General features: G+C 45.3%; 1 protein-coding gene across 2 annotated transcripts; it reads left to right on the forward strand.

Moving 5' to 3' along the window:
• The first annotated feature begins 150 nt into the window (after positions 1–150).
• Positions 151–20,040, forward strand: LOC123731782 (E3 ubiquitin-protein ligase TRIM47). 2 transcript variants are annotated; one of them, XM_045711185.1, is made up of 5 exons: positions 151–806; positions 2,133–2,228; positions 10,893–11,126; positions 15,266–15,336; positions 19,533–20,040. In XM_045711185.1, the coding sequence occupies exons 1-5, from the start codon at positions 213–215 to the stop codon at positions 19,738–19,740; spliced, it is 1,203 nt and encodes a 400-aa protein (XP_045567141.1). In that variant the 5' UTR covers positions 151–212; the 3' UTR covers positions 19,741–20,040. The 2 variants fall into 2 exon arrangements, 1 of the variants encoding a protein (XP_045567141.1); XR_006762836.1 differs by lacking the exons at positions 151–806; positions 2,133–2,228; positions 15,266–15,336; positions 19,533–20,040 and adding an exon at positions 4,215–4,586 and having other exon boundaries at positions 10,893–11,039.
• The last annotated feature ends 2,528 nt before the right edge of the window (positions 20,041–22,568 follow it).

Raw genomic sequence — 22,568 nt, forward strand, 5'->3', positions numbered from 1 at the left:
TGTATGCAGATCTCTCTCTCTCCTCCCAGCACCCCTCCTTCCCTTGTTCCCTCCCTCTAACCCCTCCTTCCCTCTAACCCCTCCCTCCCTCTAACCCCAGCCATCTGGCAGAACAAGGAAATCCCTCCCCTCCCACAGACTCTCTTCTGTGGAAACTAAACTGATCTGAGTCTCTGTGTCGTCTGTCTGTGTGAGAGTGAACAACCGTCCAAATGGCTCAGCAGGGAGTTCTGCTGGACCAGGACCAGTTCCGTTGTTCTGTCTGTCTGGATGTACTGAAGGAACCGGTCACCATCCCCTGTGGACACAGTTACTGTAGAAGCTGTATTGAGGGCTGCTGGGATCAGGATGTTCTGAAAGGGGTCTACAGCTGTCCTCAGTGCACAGAGACCTTCACTCCAAGGCCTAATCTGAGGAAAAATAACATGTTGGCTGAGGTGGTGGAGAAACTGAAGACAGGACTCCAGGCTGCTCCCCCTCCTGCTCTGTGCTGTGCTGGACCTGGAGATGTGGCGTGTGATGTCTGCACTGGGACCAGAAAGCGGAAAGCCCTCATGTCCTGTCTGCCGTGTCTGGCCTCTTACTGTGAGACTCACCTCCTATCTCACTATGAATCTCCTGCTTTGAAGAAGCACAAGCTGGTCAAAGCCACCGCACAACTACAGGAGAAGATCTGCTCTCATCATGACAAACTGCTGGAGGTTTACTGTCGTACCGATCAGCAGTGTATCTGTTATCAGTGTGTGATGGATGAACATAAAGGCCATGATACAGTGTCAGCTGCAGCAGAGAGGACTGAGAAACAGGTAAGACCAGAACAACTTGTTGGTGACTGTCTGATAAACAAAGAGTTAAACATACAATACGAACTGAGGCTGTTTGAATATGAGACCATTCAAATGAAATGGACCCATAAATATGAACACAACCTTGAGTATATAGATATGTTAACCCAGATTCTTCAAATGTATCACCATTTTCTAAAGTCTGTTAGGTTCTGAACACACAGAGTGAAAACTCAAACCAAGTTTATTCACCCACTGGGTCATACAGCTGCAAAGACAATGTTTGATGACACAAGAACATATATTTATAACCTCATACTAGGCGGGGTCAACTGTTACACATGTAGACAGCCAATACATCTCTGTTGCTAGGCAGGAACTGAATTGGTTCCTCTCACTGGTGAAGTCATGGCCCTGCCTGATGCTAAAAGCTTTGTGGGTTTGGAAGTGTATTGTGTGAGATAAGACTGTAGTAGGAGGGTCGTTGGGGTGGGCCTCTCTGGCCCCCCTCCGAGAGGTTTCTTCTCACTTCATCTGTTGACTTGAACTCGAGCCGAATTCCTGTCTCCTCCCTAGTTCTGCAGCTGGCCTGCCTTATCAGAGACTAACTAGACTGTTGAATTCCTGTCTCCTCCCCTAGTTCTGCAGCTGGCCTGCCTTATCAGAGACTAACTAGACTGTTGAATTCCTAGCTCCACCCTAGTTCTGCAGCTGGCCTGCCTTATCAGAGACAAACTAGACTGTTGAATTCCTGGCTCCTCCCCTAGTTCTGCAGCTGGCCTGCCTTATCAGAGACTAACTAGACTGTTGAATTCCTGTCTCCTCTCTAGTTCTGCAGCTGGCCTGCCTTATCAGAGACTGAAACTAGTTGCCCTTTGCCTCCCTCTTTAGGAACATTGATATTCAACAATAACATATTTGAACAGAATATTTCAGCACTTCCCCTTGTCTCTCTCAGTAACTTTCCAACACCAAGTTCCTATCCACCCTTCATTGACCCTAACATATACATTCCTTATACATGTAAAGTCATCAATACGATATAGTATGGTAACATGAATAAGTATATTTCTAGCTAGAATCCAACAAGTCAAACATCATTATCATTACTTATCAAACATCATTATCATTCGTTTTCAAACACCATTATCATTCATTATCAAACCCCCAATCAACTCCCTGTTAAAACTATAATCATTCACATGACTACATAATGATATATTTTCAGACAGACACTTCCTCAATATTTTGATCCTTATCTTCTATGGGTCCTATGTCACATTACTATACTATTGATCTACTGGACTAATAAAGTTTGATAGCTCATTGAAGAGTGATTCTCCACAGAGGCAGCTGGGGATGAGTCAGCAGAAGGTCCAGCAGAGTTTCCAGGAGAGAGAGAAGGAGCTGAAGGAGCTCCAAAAGGTTGTGGAGTCTCTCAAGGTGAGTATTGCTGACCAGAGGAGACACATCATTTCACTTCTGTCCTCCAGTCAGAGAGAGGGAGAGACAGGCTCCTCTCCAATCCCACTGACCCCACCGTTGAGAACAGGCTGTCTTGAGCCCTTTAAGAGAATAGACAGCTTAATGTAACTGACGGGATATGAACCCAGGTCTACTGCAGGAGAAACCAACATATTGACCATTACATCAAGAGGACATTCCCTATTGGGCCGACAGTGGTTTAGAAGTCGCAGGCGGGGCTACCTCATCACATTACCATGAGTAACCATGGCTGACTCATGTCCCCTATACATTAACATGGAGCCTCTCTCTCTCTCTCAATACAATTCAAAGGGCTTTATTGGCATGGGAAACATATGTTTACATATGAACAGAAATGAACAGTGAACATTACACTCACAAAAGTTTCAAAGAAATAGAGACATTTCAAATGTTATAATTCAATTGGAAAACAGAGTTTTTTTGTGGTTTCACGGTGGGTGGAGGTGGAGCAATTGAAGTTGAAGGCTCTTGATGTTTGTGATGCCCGCCGCTTGGTGTGAAGCAGACCAGGTGGTGAGCGTGGTGAAACAGAGGAGTCACTGTCAGCGTTTGAGTTTTTACCGGACAAAGTCATGTTGAGATATATCAGTTATCCTGTTAGAGTCTTTGTGTTGAATCCACTGAGCTGTTTCAGGTGCAACGTTTATGGTCATGTTGCAGCAGTTTGTAGGAGGGAGATTCCACGATGTGGGAAGTGTGCAGGAGGTCATGGGATAGAGGACTGTGTAATTTCGGTGGATAAAGTTGTGTGTGTCAACTGTAGGGGTGTCCATGTTGCTGGGGATCAGAGGTGTCCAGTGAGAGAGAGGCAGGTTAAGGTGGCTAGAGTCAGAGTAGTGCAGAAGGTGGCGTATGCTGAGGCAGTGAAGAAAGTAGAGGAGGATGGGTCAAGGGTGTGGGATCCTGAGAGGATCCCTGTGAGTAGTATCCCTGTGAGTAGTAGATCTGTGCCAGCACAGAGGAATTGGCCAACGAGTGATATATGCTTCAGTAAGGTTGGCTTCTTAGAGTTCAAAGCAATGGTTATCAACTGTACCTCAGAAATGGAACGTAAATCACAGACAATAGATGTTGTGGTGGCAGCTGCAGAGAAGTATTTGGTCATGTGAGATTTGACTTCAGAAGAGTTCCAGGGTGTGTTGAGTGGTGGTGTCCCGTCCTCCCAGGTCGTTGGCATGGTGCAGGAGCAGATAGGGTCAAAGTAGTGGAATGGGGTAGTGGGTTTTTAATGAGTGTAGGGTTAGTTAGCATGGTGCAGGAGCAGATAGGGTCAAAGTAGTGGAATGGGGTAGTGGGTTTTTAATGAGTGTAGGGTTAGTTGGCATGGTGCAGGAGCAGATAGGGTCAAAGTAGTGGAATGGGGTAGTGGGTTTTTAATGAGTGTAGGGTTAGTTGGCATGGTGCAGGAGCAGATAGGGTCAAAGTAGTGGAATGGGGTAGTGGGTTTTTAATGAGTGTAGGGTTAGGACAAATGTAAGATCAGAGACATTTTGATAGATGTGTGGCAGAAGAGATGGGACTCTGAGCACAAGGGACGGCATTTATATGTCCTCTAAAGGTCGGTGGACCAAGATTCAAAGGTCAGATTAGGAAGGAAGAGGTGGTGTTTACTCGATTGTGCTTAGGACATTGTACATTGAACTGGTCCTTACATCTGGTTGGCAGCATGTGAATGGTTTGTGTCTGGAGGGTATTGTCAATGAAACGGTGGAGCATGTATTGTTATATTGTTGTAAGGATGTTGAAGAGAGGGAAAGATTGAAGTGTAGGGTCATTGAGGTTGGATGGGGTTGGGGGGTGGAAGGGATTTGGGGGATGGGGGAGGGTCTATTAGAAGTTAGTAGGACTATTTTTATTTTCTCAGAAGTACTGAGTTAGGTAGGAGGATTTAGAAATGGTGTAAACCGTGATTGAACGCACTCCAGCACAGTAGGTGGCGCCATGCACCTTTAACGTTGATTTGCGGACCGCCATTATATCATAGAAGAAGAAGGTGTTGTGGTTCCTGAGGAGGGCTACTATTCTTTTTGCGTATTTTCCAAATGTATTTTGTAGTTGTTAAGGGTTTATTTGTTAGTTTCCACTGTTTATCGGTTAGAGTTGAGGGGGGAGTAGGGTAGTTTGTTTGGGAGGTGTGATGTCCTCAACCGAGTGGAGAAGAAACGCTGTCTCTTCAGGTGCGTTCTGGAGAATGGTGTGGAGGAATTATTGATCATGGTCGGTGAACAGGTGGGAGAGGAACATATACACTCTGTATCCAGAATGAACAAGGCGGTGGTTGTGGTAATGTAAAAGGTGAGTCTTGTTGCCCGGCTAGTTACCAGTATGATTTATGTGAGGGGTGTGTTGGTGCTGATTTCAACAAGAGTAGTGGTGTCTAATCTGCCTCCGTTTATTACGGACGAACAGATCCGTAAAGAGTTGGTTCGTTTTGGTCCATTTCCAAGTGGTTTTCTGAACTAAATTCAAGGTTAAACAGGGGAGGGGTGGTACACAGGGTTTGTTAGCACAGATAGTGTGGACATTTTTTACAAATATTTTCTGATGAAACTATCCGCCAAGGAGCCCAGTGATATAATATTAGCATATGTCCCAGCTGTTTGCTGTGGTTTTGAAGTAAATCTCTTCCAGCCCACGTTAACCTTGTAGGTTTACCTCAGGTAACTTATTGTTAACTAGGTTACAGCTACTTGGTGAGGAAGCTCACTGTTCACCTGGTTACATGTTGTAGTGACCTACAGTGTTAGTGAGTGTTTTGTTTTGTACACTTTGTACAAAATAATAAAACGCAGAACTACAGGATGTTTGTTAACATAACTCTTTATTAACTAGCTACAACTACATGTTAGCCTATCTCCAACCACGATCAACTGCCCATGACCTAACCGTCTGGGTGGTCTTAACCAATCACCGCACAGTATGATACGGCGGTAAAATGCATCCAATTATAATTCAGTATGTATTCACATATGAATATTACATCCCCCTTCTTTTAAACAAAATACAAATGTTTTACATATTCTAAGCTTTTCTTTTGGATACATGCTCTGTAGTTTGAACTCAAGGTAAGTAACCATTTATATTGCATAATACACCAACTGAATCAACATAGACTCTGAAACAATGATCCAACTTTTCAAACAAGGGATTCTCAGCAACTCAGCTTTCACTGTAGAAATGACATCTTAACATTTGAAACAAATACAATACCAAAGCATGTCAAGTGAACTTTCAATAACAAGTTTACAGTCTGGAACGCTTTTAGGGCAGCGATCCGCCTACACCCTTTGACATTTCACAGGTCGAGGACAGCTCTGGGCTTGACCTCTCTTCCTGACCTTGTGCGATATGATGTTGAGCATGCTTCTGTGTCAGTCAACAGCTCTTGTGGTGTTGCAGGTAAGTGTGGTGTATGTTGTGCTGTGTGTGTGTTTAGTCCATCACGTTCTCTTTCAGGGGAACAGTTCATCTCATCAGTGTGTTGTTCTTTTGTGTTCAGTAAGTGACGACGATTGCGGCGGTACACTGCTCCTTCTGCTGTGCGGACGTGATATGAACGTTCAGTGTCAGCTGGCTGGATGACGACTGCTGGTTTCCAGAGGCCATGCTCCTGGATTCTAACTGACTCTCCGTCGATCAGTGGTGGCAGTGGTCTAGCTGACCTGTCGTAGTATCGCTTTTGTTGTTGTTGTCTCTGTGCACGTTTTTCATGCATTTCCTTGTAGCTGACAACCTCAGGTTGCAGCTGCTGGTTGGTGCTGGGAAGGGTTGAGCGAAGTCTGCGGCTCATCAACAGCTGGGCTGGTGATCTGAAGTTGTCAACTGGAGTGTTGCGGTATTCAAGGAGACTGAGGTAGGGGTCTCTCTTGTCTGCTTTTGCTTTGTCCATGAGTGATTTAGCAATCTGCACAGATTTTTCAGCAAGGCCATTACTTTGAGGGTAATGTGGGCTTGTGGTGACATGTGTGAACTCCCATGCTTTTGTGAAGGATTCAAACTCATTTGATTTGTAACAGGGCCCATTGTCAGATATTAAAGTCTCTACAATGCCATGCCTGGCAAAGGCTGCTTTCAGCTTGTGTATCACAGCTGCAGATGTGGTGCTGTGAAGCTTGTCGAGTTCGAAGTATCTGCTGTAGTAGTCCACTGTTACAATGTAGTCCTCGTTGTTCCAGGTGAACAGATCGGTTGCCACAACCTGCCAGGGTCGGTCTGGGATACAGTGAGGTAACATTGGCTCTTTGGTGTTTGAGGGGCGTCTTTCAAGACAGATGGTGCATCTACCAACAATGTCCTCTATTTGTTTGCACATTCCAGGCCAAAACAAAATGTCCCGTGCTCTCTGTTTGCACTTTTCCATGCCCATGTGTCCAGCATGGATCTTTGTCAAAATCTCTTCTCTGAGACTGGTAGGAATAATGATTTTCTCTCCTTTGAAAATGATTCCGTTGATCTGTGATAGTTCATCACGATGGTTCCAGAATTCTGAGACGCTCTGAGGGCATTTTCTCCTCTCCTCAGGCCATCCATCCTGTATGACTTTCCTCAGCTGTGTGAGTTGTGAGTCCTTGTCTGTTTCTGCTTGGATCTCCTTCAGTTTCGTGTCACTAACTGGTAAGTTGCTGTACACAGTGTGCACTTGCATGTCCATGCCCTCACTGAGGCTGCTGTCCTTGTAGGTAAGAAACTTCCTGGAGAGTGTGTCTGCGACAGGGATGTCTTTGCCTGGACGGTGAGTGATTGTGAAGTCGTATTTTTGTAGTTGAAGGATCATTCTCTGTAGCCTTGGCGGGGCTGCAGCTAGTGGTTTCCTCATGATTGACTCAAGGGGCTTGTGGTCGGATTCCACAATGACTTGTCGTCCATATACGTACTGATGGAAACGTTTACATCCGAACAGAATGGCATAGAGCTCCTTTTCGATTTGAGCGTAGTTGATTTCACAGTCTGTGAGAGATTTGGGCGTAGCCGATGGGCTTTCCTTCTTGCAGTAGCACTGCACCTAGTCCATACTTCGACCGCGTCCACTTGGAGTCTGAGCTCTTTGTTGGGGTCGTAGTAGGCAAGGATTGGTCCTGGTTCTCTCGTGATCAAGTCTTTCACATTCTGGAAAGCAATGTCGTGTTGCTTGTCCCAAAGAAACTCACTGGACTGCTTTAGCAGTTGACGCGAGGGGTGCATTAGCATTGGAGAGGCTGGGTGCGAACTTGGCTAAGTAGTTGACCATGCCAAGCACTGTTTCCAGCTCTGCACGGTTCTTTGGTGGCTCCATTTCTTTTATGGCTGAGATCTTCTGTGGATCTGGCTTGATTCCATTCGCTGTGAGAAGATGTCCGAAGTAGCTGACCTCTGTAGCGCTGACTGTGCTCTTCTCAGGGTTGAGCCGGACTCCTCTCTCGCGGGACCTTTGCAGCATCGCGCGGAGGTTTCGGTCGTGCTCCTCTTTGGTTCGACCATAAACAAGGATGTCGTCCACAATTGCCACAACTCCGTCGAGGCCTTCATATACTTCGTCAATCTTTCGCTGAAACTCGTCTTGGGCTGAGATAATCCCAAAAGGCAGGCGACGGAACCTGTAGCGTCCAAACGGTGTGTTGAATGTTGTGAGCTTAGATGACTCTTCTGTGAGCTTGATAGCCCAGTAGCCTGATCTAGCGTCCATGACACTGAAGTAGTGTGCTCCCGCTAGCTTGTGCGTGATACCATCTAGCGTCGGTAAAGGGTAATGGGGCCGTTTGATAGCCTTGTTCAAGTCTCTTGGGTCGAGGCATACTCGGAGCTTGCCTGTGCGTGGTTTCTCCACCACCACTAACGCGTTTACCCAGTCAGTCGGTTCTGTAACCTTGGTGACTATGTCAGATTGCTCCATGCTCTCCAACTCTTTCTTCAGACGGGCACGGAGAGCAAGGGGGATCTTTCTCGGTGGGTAGACCACAGGGGTTGCGTCTGGGTCAAGGTGAATGGTACATTCTCCTGGGAATAATCCTATTCCTGTAAAGACATCAGCAAACTCCTCCAGTACATTTTCTGTCTCTACTGGTGCTGTTACTGATAAAACTAGCTTGATGAGGTCCATGTCTAAACATGCTTTAAGACCTAGCACTGCAGGTGCTCTAGTGTCAACAACGTAAAAGTCCAACATCATGTCACTTTCCTTGTATTTGCATTTGAAAGTGCATGTGCCTTTTACTGGGAGCTGTTCACCACCATAACCATTCAGTCTGCGCATGGTGGGCTGTAGCTCGCACTCAGATGTCAAGCTGCGGTACTTATTCAGAGGAATAATGTTTACTTGTGCACCAGTGTCTAGTTTGAACTTTAGTTTTGTGCCTTGTGTTCCTATCTCAATGTCAGCAAAGGCTTGCTCTGTCTCTGATATGTGACTTTTCTGTGTCACTGAATCAATAAACAGTTCATCATCATTTGACTCTTTGATTGACATTTCATCTTCACTCACTGTGTGTACTGTTTTTCCACGGTAAGCTCTGCACACTTTTGCAAAGTGATTCCATTTACCACATTTAGTACACTGTTTGCCTTTAGCTGGGCAATTTCCTTGTTCGCCATGCACTTTGTATCCACAATATCCACATGTTTTGGGGCGTTTTGAGTCTGTGTCGCTCTGTTTTGGAGTTATGTCTCTCTCCGTTCTGAAACGCTCTCTCTGGGCACCGGAGGTGTGCTTTGATGTCTGCCTGACTGCGTGCACTGCTTGTTCACGTGATGCGCTCGTGCTGCGGCGCGAAATGGTTTTCATCTGAGCCTGTGCTAGCTCGTGAGATCTGGCTATGTCGATAGCTTTGTCCAGCGTTAGCTCAGACCCAACATTCAAAAGTTTCTCTCTCACTCGCGGTGAGTGTATTCCAAATACAATACGGTCCCTGACCATCTCATCCTTGTTTGCATAATCACAGTCTTTCACAAGCAGACGCAGCTCAGTCACAAACTGGTCAAAAGACTCGCTAGCTCCCTGTACTTTCTCATGGAATTTGTACCTAGCGAAAATTGTATTAGTCTTCGGCACAACATATGCTTCAAAACGATCGTAGTATGTTTTCAGTACCTTTGATTCAGCCTCGGTAAGTGTCCATGTGTTGTAAATATCTCTCCCTTTTTCACCGATCCAGAGGAGCAGGTAGCTACATTTTTCCTCTTCTCCTCTTTCCTTCAGGGGACCCGTGAACATTAGCTCCACATGCTGTTTGTACTTACGCCATGCATCGGGTAAGTTTGTAGACTCCCAGTCCATTCGAGGTGAAGGAACTCCAGAAAAATCCATCTTTTAAGACCATTTACTCTGACACCATGTTTTGTTTTGTACACTTTGTACAAAATAATAAAACGCAGAACTACAGGATGTTTGTTAACATAACTCTTTATTAACTAGCTACAACTACATGTTAGCCTATCTCCAACCACGATCAACTGCCCATGACCTAACCGTCTGGGTGGTCTTAACCAATCACCGCACAGTATGATACGGCGGTAAAATGCATCCAATTATAATTCAGTATGTATTCACATATGAATATTACAGTGAGTAGAACAGATGGTTGGTGCAAAGACATCAAACGTTAAACATGTTTAAACATATTTTATTTCAGAAAAAGGTTTAAAACCTAAACAAAACGTATGTCCCTGTCCTCTTTTTCAAGATGTGTCCGATTTAAACAGATTTGTTGTTTCTAAATGGCTGCTGGGTAATATGATAATCGTTGAAATCTGTTGGTTCGTAGGCATCAAATAGAGAGAATGCTGCGCAGTTTCACTGAGTTGTAAACCAAATGGACAGGTGGAGCTCATTGATTTGTAGCTCTGACTCAGTTGCTACCTCAGATTATGAGCCTATCAAGTGTGGTGAATGAGGTATGTAGTACCCACAGAAGACCACAGGGAGGAGCAAGAGAGATATAAACCCATACAGTTTTTCTCTTTAAATACCCTGAACCTAACAATCAATCAAATGTATTTATGAAGCCCTTTTTACATCAGCAGATGTCACAAAGTGCTGTACAGAAACTCTAACCCTACGTATAACCTATTTTAGCCTGAACCCTAATTCTAGGGTAGGGTAGCCTACAACTATTTTAGTAATAATATTATGTTAGTAAATACAATTTTAGTACTAAATAACATTTGTTATTTTTAAATAAAACCTATGTAAGCATTTGCTTTTTATTAGTTATTTTATTATATTTATTATTGCAAGGCAGAACACTTGATTAACAAGACTCATTTGTTTTATATGTTAAATGTGGTTTGAACTGGGTGACATAGTAACCTCTGTGAAAGTCCAACAATTGGCGTGGGACAGGTGGGGCAGGTTTGAGACTGATCTCTCTAATTAAATACACTTTATTTCTCAGCTGCCTCACCAATGTCTTTACGTGAATTAATAACTTTTAATTGGTAAATATTTCCAATAGATGGCAGCATAAGACCACGTAGCATCAGTAATAGGCTACAAGGAGCAATATGATTGACATAAAATAGCATGCAACCAAAGACAATGTCCCATGATTTTCTAAAATGGTAACTACCTACTGTCTCTGTCTCTCTGTTTCTCTCTCTCTGTCTCTGTCTCTCTCTCTCTCTCAACAGCGCTCTGCACAGGCAGCAGTGGAGGACAGTGATCAGATCTTTACTGAGCTGATCCGCTCCATTGAGAGAAGGAGCTCTGAGGTGAAGGAGCTGATCAGAGCCCAAGAGAAGGCTCAAGTGAGTCAAGCTGAAGGACTCCTGGAGCAACTGAAGCAGGAGATAGCTGAGCTGAGGAAGAGAAGCACTGAGCTGGAGCAGCTCTCACACACAGAGGATCACATCCATTTCCTCCAGGTAACTAAACTGTCTTGTTACATGTGATATGAAATTAACTTAATGTGAAACTATTCATCTCAATCATTATGTTGTCCTGTCTGTCTCTCTGTCCCTCTCTCTCTCTCTCCCTGTCCCTCTCTCTTTCTGTCCCTCTTTGTCCCTCTGTCCCTCTCTCTCTCTGTCCCTCTCTCTCTCTGTCACTCTCTCTCTCTGTCCCTCTCTCTGTCTGTGTCCCTCTCTCTGTCTGTGTCCCTCTCTCTGTCTGTGTCCCTCTCTCTGTCTGTGTCCCTCTCTCTGTCTGTGTCCCTCTCTCTGTCTGTGTCCCTCTCTCTGTCTGTGTCCCTCGCTCTGTCTGTGTCCCTCGCTCTGTCTGTGTCCCTCGCTCTGTCTCTGTCCCTCTGTCCCTCTTTGTCCCTCTTTGTCCGTCTCTCTCTCTGTCCCTCTCTCTCTGTCCCCCTCTCTCTCTCTCTGTCCCTCTCTCTCTCTGTGTCCCCCTCTCTCTCTCTGTGTCCCCCTCTCTCTCTCTGTGTCCCCCTCTCTCTCTCTGTGTCCCCCTCTCTCTCTCTGTGTCCCCTCGCTCTCTCTCTGTCCCTCTTTGTCCCTCTCTCTGTGTCCCTCTCTCTGTGTCCCCCCCTCTCTCTGTGTCCCCCCTCTCTCTGTGTCCCCCTCTCTCTGTGTCCCCCCTCTCTCTGTGTCCCCCCCTCTCTCTGTGTCCCCCCCTCTCTCTGTGTCCCCCCCCTCTCTCTGTGTCCCCCCCTCTCTCTGTGTCCCCCCCTCTCTCTGTGTCCCCCCCCTCTCTCTGTGTCCCCCCCTCTCTCTGTGTCCCTCTCCCTCTCTGTCCCTCTCTCTCTTTGTCCCTCATTGTCCCTCCCTCTCTTTGTCCCTCTTTGTCCCTCTCTCTTTGTCCCTCTTTGTCCCTCTCATTCTTTGTCTCTCTTTGTCCCTCTTTGTCCCTCTCTCTCTTTGTCCATCTTTGTCCCTCTCTTTGTTTGTCCGTCTTTGTCCCTCTCTCTGTCCCTCTCTCTCTGTGTACCTGTCTCTGTCACCTCTCTTTGTGTCCTTGTCTCTGTGTCCCCCTGTCTCTCTGTGTCCCCCTCTCTCTCTGTGCCCCCTCTCTCTCTCTCCCTATCTCTGTCCCCATCCCTCTCCCTCTCTGTCTCTGTCCCTCTTTGTCCGTCTCTCTCTTTGTCGCTCTTTGTCCCTCTCTCTCTCTGTCCCTCTCTCTCTGTCCCCCTCTCTCTTTGTCCCTCTCTCTCTCTGTCCCTCTCTCTCTGTCCCCCTCTCTCTCTGTCCCTCTCTCTCTCTCTCTCTGTGTCCCCCCTCTCTCTGTGTCCCCCCTCTCTCTGTGTCCCCCCCTCTCTCTGTGTCCCCCCTCTCTCTGTGTCCCCCCCTCTCTCTGTGTCCCCCCCACTCTCTGTGTCCCCCCTCTCTCTCTGTCCCCCTCTCTCTCTCTGTCCCCCTCTCTCTCTCTGTCCCTCTCTCTCTTTGTCCCTTTTTGTCCCCCTCTCTCTCTCTGTCCCTCTCTCTCTTTGTCCCTCTTTTTCCCTCTGTCTCTGTCCCTCTATATCTCTGTCCCTCTCTCTCTCTCTCTGTGTCCCTCTCTCTCTTTGTCCGTCTGTGTCCCTCTCTCTCTGTGTCTCTTTGTGTCCCTCTCTTTCTGTGTCCCTCTCTCTCTCTGTGTCCCTCTCTCTCTCTGTGTCCCTCTCTCTCTCTGTGTCCCCCTCTGTCTCTGTGTCCCCCTCTGTCTCTGTGTCCCCCTCTGTCTCTGTGTCCCCCTCTGTCTCTGTGTCCCCCTCTGTCTCTGTGTCCCCCCCCCTCTCTCTGTGTCCCCCCTCTCTCTGTGCCCCCCCTCTCTGTGTCCCCCCTCTCTCTGTGTCCCACCCTCTCTCTGTGTCCCCCTCTCTCTGTGTCCCCCCCTCTCTCTGTGTCCCCCTCTCTCTCTCTGTCCCCCTCTCTCTCTCTGTCCCTCTATATCTCTGTCCCTCTCTGTCTGTCCCTCTCTCTCTCTTTGTCCTTTTTTGTCCCTATCTCTCTTTGTCCCTCTCTCTCTTTGTCCCTCTTTGTCCCTCTCTCTCTTTGTCCCTCTTTGTCCCTCTCTCTCTTTGTCCATCTTTGTCCCTCTCTTTGTTTGTCCGTCTTTGTCCCTCTCTCTGTCCCTCTCTCTCTGTGTACCTGTCTCTGTGTCCCCCTGTCTCTCTGTGTCCCCCTCTCTCTCTGTGCCCCCTCTCTCTCTGTGTCCCCCTCTCTCTCCCTCTCTCTGTCCCCATCTCTCTCCCTCTCTCTGTCCCCATCTCTCTCTCTCTCTGTCCCCATCTCTCCCTCTCTGTCCCTCTCCCTCTTTGTCCCTCTTTGTCCCTCCCTCTTTGTCCCTCTCTGTCCCTCTCCCTCTCTGTCCCTCTCTCTTTGTCCCTCTCTCTCTTTGTCCCTCTCTCATTGTCCCTCTTTGTCCCTCTCTCTCTTTGTCCCTCTCTCATTGTCTCTCTTTGTCCCTCTCTCTCTTTGTCCCTCTCTCTCTGTGTCCCCCTCTCTCTCTGTGTCCCTCTCTGTCCCCCTCTCTCTCTCTGTGTCCCCCTCTCTCTCTGTGTCCCTCTCTGTCCCCCCTCTCTCTGTGTCCCTCTCTGTCTCTCTCTGTGTCCCTCTCTCTCTTTGTCCCTCTTTGTCCCTCTCTCTCTTTGTCCGTCTGTGTCCCTCTCTCTCTTTGTCCGTCTGTGTCCCTCTCTCTCTGTGTCCGTCTGTGTCCCTCTCTTTCTGTGTCCCTCTCTCTCTCTGTGTCCCTCTCTCTCTCTGTGTCCCTCTCTTTCTGTGTCCCTCTCTCTCTCCGTGTCCCCCTCTCTCTCCGTGTCCCCCTCTCTCTCTGTGTCCCCCTCTCTTTCTGTGTCCCTCTCTCTCTCTGTGTCCCTCTCTCTCTCTGTGTCCCTCTGTCTCTGTGTCCCCCTCTGTCTCTGTGTCCCCCTCTGTCTCTGTGTCCCCCTCTGTCTCTGTGTCCCCCTCTCTCTCCGTGTCCCCCTCTCTCTCCGTGTCCCCCTCTCTCTCCGTGTCCCCCTCTCTCTCCGTGTCCCCCTCTCTCTCGTGTCCCCCTCTCTCTCCGTGTCCCCCTCTCTCTCCCCGTGTCCCCCTCTCTCTCCCCGTGTCCCCCTCTCTCTGTGTCCCCCTCTCTCTCTGTGTCCCCCTCTCTCTCTGTGTCCCCCTCTCTCTCTGTGTCCCCCTCTCTCTCTGTGTCCCCCTCTCTCTCTGTGTCCCCCTCTCTCTCTGTGTCCCTCTCTCTCTCTGTGTCCCTCTCTCTCTGTGTGTCCCTCTGTCTCTGTGTGTCCCTCTGTCTCTGTGTGTCCCTCTGTCTCTGTGTCCCTCTCTCTCTGTGTCCCCCCTCTCTCTGTTTCCCTCTCTCTCTCTCTGTGTCTCTCCCTCTCTGTCTGTGTCCCCCTCTCCCTCTCTGTCCCTCTCTCCCTCTCTGTCCCTCTCTCTGTCCCCATCTCTCTCTCTTTGTCCCTCTGTGTCCCTCTCTGTCTCTCTCTCGGTCCCCCTCTCTCTCTCTCTGTCCGTCCCTCTCTCTCTCTCTCTCTGTCTCTCTCTCTCCAGAGTTATCAGTCTCTCTCCAGTATCAGTGTATCTTCAGACTTACCCAGCATCGTTGTCCGTCCTCTTCAGTACTTTGGAGATGTGAGTAAGACTGTGTCTGAACTGAGAGAGAAACTAGAAGACTTCCTTAAAGGAGAATGGACCAAGATCTCCACTACAGGTGTGTTGAAAACAATAAGAACATCAACTTTAGACCATTGAAAGTTCCCTACTAGTCATATACATGTGGAATATGGTATGATGATAACATTCCCTCTCTCTGTCAATGTGTTTGTGTGTCTGTAGTGAATATAGTGGATGTTGTACTGCCTCCAGAGCACAAGACCAGAGAACAGTTGTTACAATGTGAGTCTCTTTATTGTGAAGTAACTAACAGTCTCTTTTTACTGACTCTCCTAACAATCCCTCTAGAAATATATAGCAATAGTAGATCTAATCAAAGACTGGGTATCTATCTGACTTCTCATATTTCTCTGATTTGATCTCTGCTGTGCTCTAATCAAAGACAGGGTAGATACAGTATCTGACTTAACTTATTGTTCTGACTCCCCTCATTGGTCTCTGCTCTGCTCTTCTCCCAGATTCCTGTCAGCTCACACTGGATCCAAACACAGCACACACACGCCTCTCTCTGTCTAAAGGGAACAGAAAGGTGACCTGTACAGACCAAGTCCAACCATATCCTGACCATCCAGACAGATTCACCAACTACTGGCAGGTTCTGTGTAGAGAGGGTCTGTCTGGACGCTGTTACTGGGAGGTGAAGTGGAGTGGTAATGTTGAGGAGTGGGTTTATACAGCAGTCTCATATAAAGACATCAGCAGAACAGAGAGAGGTTATAGAGGTGTATTTGGAAACAATAACAAGTCCTGGAGTTTACAGTGCTGTAGTGATGGTTATTGTTTCAGACACAATGATGTTAAGACTAAAGTATCAGGCCCTCAGTCCTCCAGAGTAGGAGTGTACCTGGATCACAAGGCAGGTACTCTGTCCTTCTACAGTGTCTCTGACACAATGACCCTCCTCCACAGAGTCCAGACCACATTCACTCAGCCCCTCTATCCTGGGTTTAGGGTCTATGGTACTGCTGAGCTGGTTAAACTGTAGTAGGGTCCACATAGATACTAGTCATGCTGGTGTAGTCTATAGCTGAGCTGGTTAAACTGTATTAGGGTCCACATAGATACTAGTCATGCTGGTGTAGTCTATAGCTGAGCTGGTTAAACTGTAGTAGGGTCCACATAGATACTAGTCATGCTGGTGTAGTCTATAGCTGAGCTGGTTAAACTGTATTAGGGTCCACATAGATACTAGTCATGCTGGTGTAGTCTATAGCTGAGCTGGTTAAACTGTAGTAGGGTCCACATAGTTACTAGTCATGCTGGTGTAGTCTATAGCTGAGCTGGTTAAACTGTAGTAGGGTCCACATAGATACTAGTCATGCTGGTGTAGTCTATAGCTGAGCTGGTTAAACTGTAGTAGGGTCCACATAGATACTAGTCATGCTGGTGTAGTCTATAGCTGAGCTGGTTAAACTGTAGTAGGGTCCACATAGATACTAGTCATGCTGGTGTAGTCTATAGCTGAGCTGGTTAAACTGTAGTAGGGTCCACATAGATACTAGTCATGCTGGTGTAGTCTATAGCTGAGCTGGTTAAACTGTAGTAGGGTCCACATAGATACTAGTCATGCTGGTGTAGTCTATAGCTGAGCTGGTTAAACTGTAGTAGGGTCCACATAGATACTAGTCATGCTGGTGTAGTCTATAGCTGAGCTGGTTAAACTGTAGTAGGGTCCACATAGATACTAGTCATGCTGGTGTAGTCTATAGCTGAGCTGGTTAAACTGTAGTAGGGTCCACATAGATACTAGTCATGCTGGTGTAGTCTATAGCTGAGCTGGTTAAACTGTAGTAGGGTCCACATAGATACTAGTCATGCTGGTGTAGTCTATAGCTGAGCTGGTTAAACTGTAGTAGTGTCCACATAGATACTAGTCATGCTGGTGTAGTCTATAGCTGAGCTGGTTAAACTGTAGTAGGGTCCACATAGATACTAGTCATGCTGGTGTATTCTATAGCTGAGCTGGTTAAACTGTAGTAGGGTCCACATAGATACTAGTCATGCTGGTGTAGTCTATAGCTGAGCTGGTTAAACTGTAGTAGGGTCCACATAGATACTAGTCATGCTGGTGTAGTCTATAGCTGAGCTGGTTAAACTGTAGTAGGGTCCACATAGATACTAGTCATGCTGGTGTAGTCTATAGCTGAGCTGGTTAAACTGTAGTAGGGTCCACATAGATACTAGTCATGCTGGTGTAGTCTATAACTGAGCTGGTTAAACTGTAGTAGGGTCCACATAGATACTAGTCATGCTGGTGTAGTCTATAGCTGAGCTGGTTAAACTGTAGTAGGGTCCACATAGATACTAGTCATGCTGGTGTAGTCTATAGCTGAGCTGGTTAAACTGTAGTAGGGTCCACATAGATACTAGTCATGCTGGTGTAGTCTATAGCTGAGCTGGTTAAACTGTAGTAGGGTCCACATAGATACTAGTCATGCTGGTGTAGTCTATAGCTGAGCTGGTTAAACTGTAGTAGGGTCCACATAGATACTAGTCATGCTGGTGTAGTCTATAACTGAGCTGGTTAAACTGTAGTAGGGTCCACATAGATACTAGTCATGCTGGTGTAGTCTATAGCTGAGCTGGTTAAACTGTAGTAGGGTCCACATAGATACTAGTCATGCTGGTGTAGTCTATAGCTGAGCTGGTTAAAACCTCTTGAGCATCTGATCCCGTTAGCGGGATCAAAATCCAGCGAAAAATCATATCGCCAATTAGCATTAAAAAATTATCATAATTTTTTAAAAAAATAAAAAATATTTTTTTTTTTTTTTTATAGATACACCTCTCCTGAATCGACCCACGTCGTCCGATTTCAAAAAGGTTTTACAGGAAAAGCAAATCATTAGATTATATTAGATGAGTCCATCGTAAAAGCAGCTTCATAGCCATTTTCCGACCAACCACTTCCATCACATATTATCAATAAACAGCTAAATGTAGCACTAACCTTTTACAAACTTCATCAGATGGCACCCCTAGGACATCATGTTATACAATGCATGCATTCTTTTGTTCAATAAAGGTCATATTTATATATAAAAACAGCATTTTACATCTCTGTCTGACGTTGACTACCTAATTTCCCCTCAAAAGCGTCCCGGTAAACAATGCTACGTTTCAATAAATTGCTATACTATAACGATTTTTTAAATGTATATTGTCAATCTAACATTTATAGATGAATATCTCTTGAGAACACCCGTCATACCAGACTTTAAATTAACTTTACTGGGTAATCACACTTTGTGATAAAAGGAGATGCGATACTCAGAAAATCAGCTAATATACAGTGCTCGGCGCCATCTTGGACGCAACAGTATGAACCATCTCATCTTCAATAATATTGTCAATAATCGCCTACCTTTAGTTGTCTTCATCAGAAAGCATCCCAGGTCCACAACAGATGTATTTTCGGTCAAAAAGGCCATACTTCACGTTCCATTAGCCTGATGTTGGTAGCGCGTCCTATGGCTCTCTCCAAACGCAGCTCTGCACTTCATACTGAAAGCAATCCTCGCGCATGTAGGTTCGTTCAAACATGTCAAACGTTGTATAAAATAAATGTTCAGGGCCTCTAACACCAAGAGAGCCAATAAGATTCGAGGGGGATGATTTCATTGCCTTTAAAACCGTTTCCAAAGGTGGGGGCAGACATGGCCGCCCGGCGTCATAATGGTGATGGCCCATCCCCTGTGACCAATTTCAAACTCCTGTCATTCACTGAGTTTTGACTCTATAAGGCTCAAACCACTGTGAAAGGACTGGCGACATCTAGTGGAAGCAATAGGAAGTGCCAAAATATTCCTAAACCCCTGTGTTTTTCAATGGGATAGGTTTAAACTCAATACAACACATCAGGTATCCACTTCCTGTCAGAAAATGTCTCAGGGTTTTGCCTGCCAAATGAGTTCTGTTATACTCACAGACACCATTCAAACAGTTTTAGAAACTTTAGAGTGTTTTCTATCCATATATAATAAGTATATGCATGCCCTATCTTCTGAGTTTGATTAGTAGGCCGTTGAAAATGGGAACGATTTTTTTTCAAAATGCGCTGTGGCGCCCCCTATCCTAGGGTATCCTCAAGAGGTACTAGTCATGCTGGTGTAGTCTATAGCTGAGCTGGTTAAACTGTAGTAGGGTCCACATAGATACTAGTCATGCTGGTGTAGTCTATAGCTGAGCTGGTTAAACTGTAGTAGGGTCCACATAGATACTAGTCATGCTGGTGTAGTCTATAGCTGAGCTGGTTAAACTGTAGTAGGGTCCACATAGATACTAGTCATGCTGGTGTAGTCTATAGATGAGCTGGTTAAACTGTAGTAGGGTCCACATAGATACTAGTCATGCTGGTGTAGTCTATAGCTGAGCTGGTTAAACTGTAGTAGGGTCCACATAGATACTAGTCATGCTGGTGTAGTCTATAGCTGAGCTGGTTAAACTGTAGTAGGGTCCACATAGATACTAGTCATGCTGGTGGTGATGGTCCCCAGATGTGATGATTCATTCTACTCTGTTTTATCTACAATGATTTAACTGATTTGATCTTCAGAAGATGTTATGAATTAAAATTCAATGTATTCATATCTATTTAAATACAATGTTTTAATCGTGTACATTTCCATGAATCATGATGTATGGTGTTGATGTATATTGGTTGTCATTCAGAACCATTGATATGTTTTCTCAGTTGGTTCTCTGTCTCTATGTAATTCTCCTCAGTATCATTGATCAGCTTGTAGGCTCGGCCCTAATTGATGTGTTATCTGTCACCTGGAGCTGCATGGAAAATGGTCCAGGAACAAAAGGACAATTCAGGACTAGTCAGCCCACTACAAGCTGGAATCACTTACTTTCTACTAAAGTATATGGTCTGGTTTCCCAGACACCGATGAATCCTAGTCCTGGACTAAAAACATGTTCAATGTAGATGTCCAGGATACCGGCCCTAAATGTGTCATCTTTCATCCTCCCATACTGCTCAGTCCAGCAACATTAAACCTGTCCAGCAGGTGGTGCTATTGACCAAACAATAAAACCAGCAGATATCTTGACTTGCCACTCAGTATATCAGTCATGTTCAGAATAGTACTTTTAATATCATTGGACATCGATGGTCTTTTTAATCCACTATCCAGAGTCAGGAACAGATGAAGTTAGGTCTGCTACTGTTCAGTGATTAAATATGATTTATGGTGATGGGAAATAAAAAATACAACACTAAACTTCATCTAGTAATAGTTTTCCTTTGTTATTTATTCAAGGTGTGTCTTTAACTTGTAAATGGATTGTGTGGAGGTGAGCTAGTTGTGTGGGTGAATATTCCAGTTGTGTTTAGGCATCTTCATGTCTGACATCCCCCAGTTCTGTTCAGACCCATTGTACTGGGTCACATTCTAAATGGTGACTTGTATTGATAGTCCATACTGGACCGAACTGTGGTTAACCAGACTGGAGGGGTTCTGATCAAATATTCCCTCATCTCCACAACTTTATCTCTCTCTCTCTCTCTCTCTCTCTCTCTCTCTCTCTCTCTCTTGCTCTCTCTGTCTATCTATCTCTATCTCTATATTTATAAAAAAGCAGGCAACCTCAATGTGGTTTCATTCCTGTAGTTATCCTCTATGGTCTAGGGCATGGGTGTGAAACTCTGGCAATTGGTAATTATATTTGGCCCGCGAGACAACACCAAATTACTACTAGAGCTGGCCCGCCGGTATTATACAGCGCATTCACCGCTAATACTACGAATCCCATAATGCTCTGCTGTTGTTTTCGCGCGCCAATCAGGACAGGACCCAGAAACGCCCTCTCCTCTGTGACAGTAGTCATAGCAACATAGACGCTACAACTGTCAGCGCGCTATCCCTTCCCAAAAATGGCGAAAGAAAGGCAGAAAACAGGAGCTTTCTGGACAAGTGGGAGGCAGAATATCTGTTTACATATGTAAAAGACAAACCTGATTGTCTTGTTTGTGGAGTCAACTTGGCTGTAAGTAAGGAGTAGAACATTAGACGACACTATGAAACGAAACACCATGACAAATACAAGGACCTGGACATGACTCAAAGGAGCCAGAAAGTAGAGGAGATGAAAAGAAGTTTGGTTTCACAACAGAATATGTTCAAAAAAGCCACATCACAAAGTGAGGCTGCTGTAAAGGCTAGTTATATAGTGGCAGCAGAGATCGCAAAATCAGCCCGGCCCTTTAATGAGGGAGAGTTCGTGAAAAAGTGCATGATGAAAGTTTGTGACCTCGTATGCCCAGAGAAAAAGCATTTTCAAACGTGAGCCTGAGCAGGAACACAGTAGCTGATCGCACATGTGATCTTGCCACCAGTCTGTATGACCAGCTGATGGAAAAGGGAAAGATTTCGTTGCGTTGTCCCTCGCTGTGGATGAGAGCTGCGACGCATCTGATACTGCTCAGCTGTCAGTCTTCATCCGTGGAGTATTATCATTTTATTTGTAAAATTATTAGCCAGTGGAAAAAGTTTATTTTGGTATTTAAATCAGAAGGCTGTAAATAGAAAAGAGGCATAGGATTTTTATTTAAATTTTATTTATTTAATAAATGAATGCCATTGATGTGTTTTTTCATTTGAAATTCGATTTTGCATGTCTCCACTATTAAATTATATATTGTATGGTAATAAGCGATGCTTGTTCCATATTCAATGTTAAAGCAAAACTTGTTTGGGTCCATATTAAAAGGTTCATTTGTTCAATGTTGGCCCGCGACTTTGTTCAGGTTTTACATTTTGGCCCACTGGGTATTTGAGTTTGACACCCCTGCTCTAGGGGATAACAGGGCTCAACAGCCAGTGTAATCCCGTGGCGCGATATTCAAATACATTAGAAATGCTATTACTTCAATTTCTCAAACATATGACTATTTTACACCATTTTAAAGACAAGACTCTCGTTAATCTAACCACACTGTCCGATTTCAAAAAGGCTTTACAACGAAAGCAAAACGTTAGATTATGTCAGCAGAGTACCCAGCCAGAAATTATCAGACACCCATTTTTCAAGCTAGCATATAATGTCACATAAACCCAAACCACAGCTAAATGCAGCACTAACCTTTGATGATCTTCATCAGATGACAATCCTAGGACATTATGTTATACAATACATGCATGTTTTGTTCAATCAAGTTCATATTTATATCAAAAACCAGCTTTTTACATTAGCATGTGACTAGCATGTGACTAGCATTCCCACCGAACACTTCCGGTGAATTTACTAAATTACTCACGATAAACGTTCACAAAAAAACATAATTATTTTAAGAATTATAGATACAGAACTCCTTTATGCAATCGCGGTGTCTGATTTTAAAATAGCTTTTCGGTGTAAGCATATTTTGCAATATTCTGAGTAGATAGCCCGGCCATCACAGGCCAGCTATTTTGACACCCACCAAGTTTGGTACTCACCAAACTCAGATTTACTCTAAGAAAAATTGGATTACCTTTGCTGTTCTTCGTCAGAATGCACTCCCAGGACTTCTACTTCAATAACAAATATTGGTTTGGTTCCAAATAATCCATAGTTATATCCAAATAGCGGCGTTTTGTTTGTGCGTTCAAGACACTATCCAAAGGGTAAAGAAGGGTGACGCGCCCGGCACGTTTTGTGACAAGAAATTTCAAAATATTCCATTACCGTACTTCGAAGCATGTCCAACGCTGTTTAAAATCCATTTTTATGCAATTTTTCTCGTAAAAAAGCGATAATATTCCGAGCGGGAAT

This window comes from Salmo salar, unplaced genomic scaffold (assembly GCF_905237065.1).
Source record: "Salmo salar unplaced genomic scaffold, Ssal_v3.1, whole genome shotgun sequence".
Classification (NCBI taxonomy): domain Eukaryota; kingdom Metazoa; phylum Chordata; class Actinopteri; order Salmoniformes; family Salmonidae; genus Salmo; species Salmo salar.

What these genes read in the sequence shown, in the direction of transcription:
- LOC123731782 (XM_045711185.1), top strand. Translation starts at nt 213, where the DNA reads ATGGCTCAGCAGGGAGTTCTGCTGGACCAGGACCAGTTCCGTTGTTCT. An exon ending in ATCACATCCATTTCCTCCAG is followed by an intron (nt 11,127 to 15,265) that starts GTAACTAAACTG and finishes CTCTTCTCCCAG; the next exon opens with ATTCCTGTCAGCTCACACTG. An exon ending in TGTCTAAAGGGAACAGAAAG is followed by an intron (nt 15,337 to 19,532) that starts GTGACCTGTACA and finishes AATTCTCCTCAG; the next exon opens with TATCATTGATCAGCTTGTAG.